Source organism: Zea mays, chromosome 7 (assembly GCF_902167145.1).
Source record: "Zea mays cultivar B73 chromosome 7, Zm-B73-REFERENCE-NAM-5.0, whole genome shotgun sequence".
Taxonomy (NCBI): Eukaryota; Viridiplantae; Streptophyta; class Magnoliopsida; order Poales; family Poaceae; genus Zea; species Zea mays.
In genome coordinates, this window is record NC_050102.1 from 37,604,252 (window position 1) to 37,610,663 (window position 6,412).

The 6,412-nt window shown below is 46.1% G+C and overlaps 1 protein-coding gene across 1 annotated transcript; it reads right to left on the reverse strand.

Annotated features, from left to right (window-relative positions):
- Positions 1-553: 553 nt before the first annotated feature.
- On the reverse strand, positions 554-1,509 carry LOC118472914 (uncharacterized). Its single transcript, XM_035960875.1, has 2 exons — positions 767-1,509; positions 554-664 (listed from the first exon to the last, which is right to left on the reverse strand). Exons 1-2 carry the CDS (start codon positions 1,264-1,266, stop codon positions 661-663), a joined length of 504 nt encoding a protein of 167 aa, XP_035816768.1. The 5' UTR covers positions 1,267-1,509; the 3' UTR covers positions 554-660.
- Positions 1,510-6,412: the final 4,903 nt, after the last annotated feature.

Below are 6,412 nucleotides of genomic sequence, written 5' to 3' on the forward strand. Positions count from 1 at the left end.
ACATCCAAACACACCACGTGACCACTACATTCTTATAACCAAATTTTAGCGCAATTATTTATGACAACACTTAGCGATTAGACGAGTGAAACACCAACTGACTATTCGTACATTCGCCTTTGAAACACTTAATCATATGTGACATAATTTACATTTTCAACCCACTCTAACCTACACCATGATGAATACATAAAATATATTTACATAGACTAACTCATTAGCCGACTGCGGAAACCACCACATGCTTTACGCTTTATTAGATTTACCACGACTAACACACTGCTTTATGACGAAGTATTTTAACAAACGATTAATACCATCCACGAACCATCCTCGTGACACCTAAATGAATCATCGCAACCACATATATTCAAACACCAATACACACCACATCGACCAAAACGTATTTAGACAAACTACAAATCGCACACATCAAACAACTTCTTGTTCTCCAACCGCAAAAGCGATCCTACCAACGTGTAAAGCTGAAACATATTACACACATCCACATATATACATGCACTGCCCGACATCAACCAAATCATATGTATTATAAACAATAAATCAATCAACCTGAACGAGTCGGGACTAGACGCATGGGCTGTCCACATGGCTCGGCATTTCGTCGAACGGGCAAGGCGCGAAGCGCGGCGTCGACCACTAGCTGCGATTAGACACACGCAACAGTTCAACATTTTTACCGAGCACAAAACAAAACAAAAAATATATAAAATAATAGCTGCAAGGGCAGCGGGGGTTTTCTCACCACGGGTTTCGACGGCGTCGCGAGCGGGGCTGCGCCAAAAACATTGAACACCCAGCGAGCGTCACGGCATGCTGCAACAACACGTCTCCCTCGACATTATGCCGAGCACTTGGCATGCGCGCAGCGAGGAAGCTGGGGGATGTGCCGGGGCTGCAGGAACAGCGGTGTTTCGCCGAGGAGCTGTGCAGCGAGGGGAGGTGGGGCGAGCTGCTGCTGCGCGAGGGAGAACGAGCAGGGGAAAAAGAAGGGGCGCTGGCTGGAATTTTCTGGGCGCCATCCATGGGGTGAGCTGCTGCTGGGCGCTGGCTCTTCCCTGCGCGATGGCGAGGACGAGCTGGGAGAGGGAAGCCGCTGCTCCATGCTATTGGGGAAGAAGGGCGTCGCTGTCCTCTGTTGGCCGTCGAGCAAGGAGCAGGGAGCTCGCGCCAAGAGGAGAACAGGGAGGGCGCTCGGCTGCTTGCCATGGACAGCAGAGAGAGGGAGGAAGAGATGGGCGCCATGGGAGCAGCTTCAGCGCGCCGAGGAAGAGGGGCGTCCTGCTGCAGGGATACCGAGCGCCAGGAGCAGAGGGCCGGCCAGGGGAGAGAGGCCAGCGTCCTGGGAGGAGCTCGGCGGCATGGGGGCTTGGAGCTCGGCTCCCTGCCTGCTACCGTGTAGGAGGAATGGGGGAGCTGCTGCGTGAGAGAAGAAGACAGGGAGGAAGAATGGCTGTGGCGGCTGGGAAAAATTGAGGGGTGGGAGTGCAAAAATGCCTCCATTTGCTAGGAGAGGGCTGCTATTTATAGAGGGGCACTAGGGTTAGGATTTTCTCATGGGCCAAATGGGCCGGGCTGGATTCGGCCCAAAACACTTAATCGGGCTGCGCTAAAATATTTCTCGGAATAAAAATGCTCTCGCGGAAGTCGTCTGTGTAAAAACAGAGCGAGCTGGTGCTCGGTCGGACAGAATGACGGATTATCCGTACTAAGAAGTTGATTTGTTTAGCGTCGCTCGTAAAAATAATTCCTCGCACCCATTTAGGAACAAAATGAATTGAGGCTGGTTAGTTTCGGATTCGTAGTCGGAGAAGGCGAATCGTGATATTTTAAAATTGCTGTCGATACGGGGTTTTGAATTCGGTTTGGACATGAGATATTTGGCCGAGTCGAATAAATTTGATTAGAGGACGACATATCGAGTATTCCGTTTGAGAGTACGGACTCGGATAAAAATAGTCAGACATCGATCGAGGATCGAGGAATTAGACTCGGGCTCAAATCAAATAATAGCCGTCAAGAGTTTGATTTAATGAGCTTCAGGTGAGATTTATAATTCGAGAATGATTTTTTGAGTTCGCATTCGTGCCGAGGATAAAAGTTTTAACAGGCTCCAAAATTGGCCTTTTGTGAGACTGAGAAACTCCGAATTCAGTGAAACATAAATGAATAGTCTGGATAATCAGAGACATACGCGAGCGAGAAATAGAAATTTTCACTGAGCATCCGAGATTAGGATAAATCTCGTGACGTAACACGAAACTGACACCTGGGGTGTCACACTTCTAACTTGTGTTGCCTTGTTTTTGATACCATGAAGTAATCAAGAGCAAGTGACCAATACTTCTAACCTAGGAAGCAATCACTGGTGCGCACTAGAATGTGTAATGAGATACTTGAAATGTACTTCTACATATGGACTTCACTATATTGGGTATCCTGTTATACTCGAAGGGTATAGTGATTCCAACTAGATCTCATATGTAGCTGAGATCAAGACCACAAGGGGATATATATTCACTATTGGTGGGGCTGCAGTTTCTTGGAGGTCTCGTAAATAGACTATCTCAACAAAGTCTGCTATGGAGGCGGAACTTGTAGCACTTGAGTCAGCCGCTATTGAGGCTGAGTGGTTGAAAGAGTTCTTGATGGACTTGCCAATGGTTGCTAAATCGGTACCAACCATTCTTTTGCATTGCGATAATCAAAGCATGATCACAATTGTAGGTAATGTAAAGGAAAATGCAAAGTTTTCAAGACATGTGAAACGATGAATCAATTCAGTAAGGCATTTGAGAAATACTAGAGATATCGCCACAAAGTATATTAATACTGCTCGAAACTTGGTGGACCCTTTTACAAAGGGATTAGCATGTGCTGTGGTTGATGAAGCATCAAGAGAAATGGGATTAAATCCCACACTATGGTACCATACAATGACAATCCAATCTATGTGACTGAAGATCCCTTGAATTAGACATTGGGAAGAACAAACTATTTTGTATAACATGACAACACATCATTTTACACATTTTCTGATAAAATATGTGTACTCCCGGTACTGCAAGGGAGGCTAACTTTGTCTTAATACAAAGGCGGACGCAGTACACAGGCACCACAGGCCACGGCCTGGGCTGCCTCGCGCGTCTGTATGGAGCATGTATTTGACCCCAGTTCAAAAAAGGATGCAAAGCCTAGGCTACCGCAGGCCTGCACCGCAGCACTGGCTCACAGCCTAAGCTGCCATAAAATCCTGGGTCCGCCACTGTCTTAATATATTCTAAAGCCTATAAAAGGCAAGGTACTATCGTACAAGGTACACTTGTAAGAATCCACCTGTGAGTTTGACTATGAGGTCGTAGTCTATGAGATATGGGTAATTTCAAATAAACTCATTAAAAGACACAAGAGCATGATTGTAACGATCCAATCAGAGATGAATTTGGCGTCCTAGTATCAATGACACTTATAGGTGAAACTTACTTACACAAGACTAGCAATTCAAGGCTTTGTCCATTGCAAAGTCATGAAGAGGTGAATATTGTAATGCAAGGTGTAGCTCAACTCGTAACAGGTCTGCACTGTAAAGCTGGTATATGAAAGCATAGAAATTGAGTCAATTGGAGATCTTGACTTTGGTGGGGATTGTTGGAATTTGGCCTCTTTAAGCCCGCTAGTGGTTGCCCAATTCATATAAGGAAGCCAAGGTGGTGTGAAGAGATGACATGGAGCTTTAGTCGCACACTGCTCATCTAGGTGGGAGATAATCAATTTATATGTGAGGGGTGTGCTCTACTTTTCATATGAGACACACAAAACGCGTGACTTGTGACTTGCGATGATGCGCGATCACATCGTGACGTGTTCTAAACAGTAGTTTATTTTTTGTCATTTATTTATTTGGTTATCAAGTACCACACATAGACTATCACGTCAATCGGGTGCACTACGTGAATTCTGTGTAGTTGTACATAGAGAGATTTCAGGGAACGGAACGGTTATAGGGAGACAGCGGAGAGCTGTGACCGGACATTCTGTATTTAAATTGTCTAAACAACAATTGAAACCGATCCTTTGAAAAGGATTCCATGTGAACCCGAACAAAAAAGACTGAATCTCTACTACTCTATAAGATGCTATTGTAGGCGTCCACACAAACAAGTGGTGCACGGTTCTACCCCGCGCCTAAATTCCTCCGGCGCCTGAAATCTCGCTCGCAGCGCCTGAAATTCCCCCGCGCCCGATTTCCTTCCCCTCCCAGAACCTTTCGTCAACGCTACCACTGTTGTCCCGCATCCACCTTCCTCCCTTCTGCCCCTATTTGTCATCCCCACCGGGAAACTCGCGTGCGATGCCCGCCCCGCGTCCTCGCCCCCTGCACCCCAGCCTGCACCCGCACGCGCAACCCGGGATCCCCCTCACCGCGTGTTCACCTCCCTCGTAGAGCTCCCGTCCGGTGCACGTCACTCGATCCCCATAGACGTCGCGCGACACCACGCCTACCCCGCTCTCCCCGCCATGGGATCCTCCATCAGCTAGGCCGGGGCCCCTCCTCCCCATCCTCTCACATTCACGTTGACCCTCCTCCTTTCAGGCCCGTTGCCACTGACTCCATCGCCGCCGTCCCGCAACCGAAACCCCATGAGGAGGAGGCGACCGAGGTGAAGGTGGACTACCTCAACCTCCTGTGTCCCGTACCATATGAGATCTAGCGCGAGGCCTTCTGTAAGTCTCCGGTGCCACCACTTCATCTTACCTTGTTTGATATGTCACCCGAGCTACTTCGTATCTGCTTGCCGCCCACCTACGGGGATGGTTCCAGTGATGCGCTCTCTTTCACAGCTTCCGTTCCAGGTCGATGCCGTCAGAGACGTCAGGCTTGATCTCGCTCAACACAGAGTGATCATGTCCTCGCCCTCCTTCTCCGCCTTTTCCTTGTCGGTGTCCATAGCTTTGTCGTCGTCCGTCAGTGAGGAGCGGTGGGACTGCTCGACGCATTCGCTAGCGCCACCATCGATCAGATTGCCTATGTCTATCGCGAGGCTAGAGGGGACTCCTTCGTGGTCGCCGGTATCCTGTCCTCCACACAGGACACGCAACCACCGCAGCCCCCGCAGTAGCCCCCACCACCATCGTGCCTAAAAGGTAAAATAAACTCGAGCAAGGGAAGCATGGTGATTGATTGATGAGGTTTAGTTCACAATCTATCACAAAGATGTGTACTCAATGTTGATTTTACATATTCTACCTCAATGGATGATCCAATCAAAGGAGAAAGTGTTGCCAATTCAGCAGCTCCTTGGCCCCGAGTTTTGCTGGAAGAAACACCAACACTAAGCATTGCAGTTTAACTTATATCAGAACTTGGTGCCAGTTACCAGTGAGGTGTTTTACTCCATTAACCATTAAAATAAGCAGCATATGTATAAAAAATAAAGGATATTGCTCACTTTCTGAGCGGTAGTTTTCTGAAAAGCAGGAAAGAAATCAATATAAGCTTGATTGGAGGTTATTTACTGCAGTAACCCCACATGGAGATTACAGTGGTGCCTGATTGTACATAGTACAAAGCTTGTATCTATATGTGTTCCCCTATTAACTTTGTGTACTTGCAACTTCTTAATTTTACAAATAAACAGAAAAGATTATACATATTAATTGGATCATGTGCACATTAGTTTAGCAAATAATACATCTTATAATTGTCTTCTTTTAGCCAGAAGTCCATAGCAGATGTAACACCCCTGGTGTTACTGTCACTAAAACTTGAGCATAACATCATGAGCATTGGCATATCATGTGTTTGTTGCACTTAGAGTGCATTCACTAGGCAAAAATTTCAAACAAGTTGTATTGATGTGACTTGATATGTGAGTAACCCTAGGTTAGAGTACTTAACCCTAAACTGGGATTATGAGTGAAAGTGAAGCCCAACTAAGTTAAAATCCCAAAACTCATTAGAAATGATCATAAGATATCATATTTAATGAACTTGGATAGCACCAAAACCCTAAAGTATTGAAAACTCTGAAAAGACCCCTGGAAAACCATAGACTAGAACCCTAGGGGGTTATGTGTAAATTTTGTACACTTTTGGGACCAAAGCGTGAAAACCAATATATTAGGGCACCTCAAATCATGTGGTTCACATATTTGAGGATTTGCAAATCAAACCATGATATTTGGGCTTATTTGCAAAAAGCCACTCTATACCTCTCATAGGCCTAAGTCCAAAACCAGTGAATAGGACTCACTTTGGAGCTTTGTATTTTTAAAAATACAAGGAATTTTCCTAGGGTCAACATATCAAACTTATAGAGCTATAATAGGAGTGCAACTTTGCTTAAGTAACTAAGCTTTGATCACATACAAAGTTTGGAGAAAAATGAGC

Excerpts from the sequence above, each read along its gene's own strand:
- LOC118472914 (XM_035960875.1), bottom strand. The coding sequence starts at position 1,266 with ATGGCGCCCATCTCTTCCTCCCTCTCTCTGCTGTCCATGGCAAGCAGC.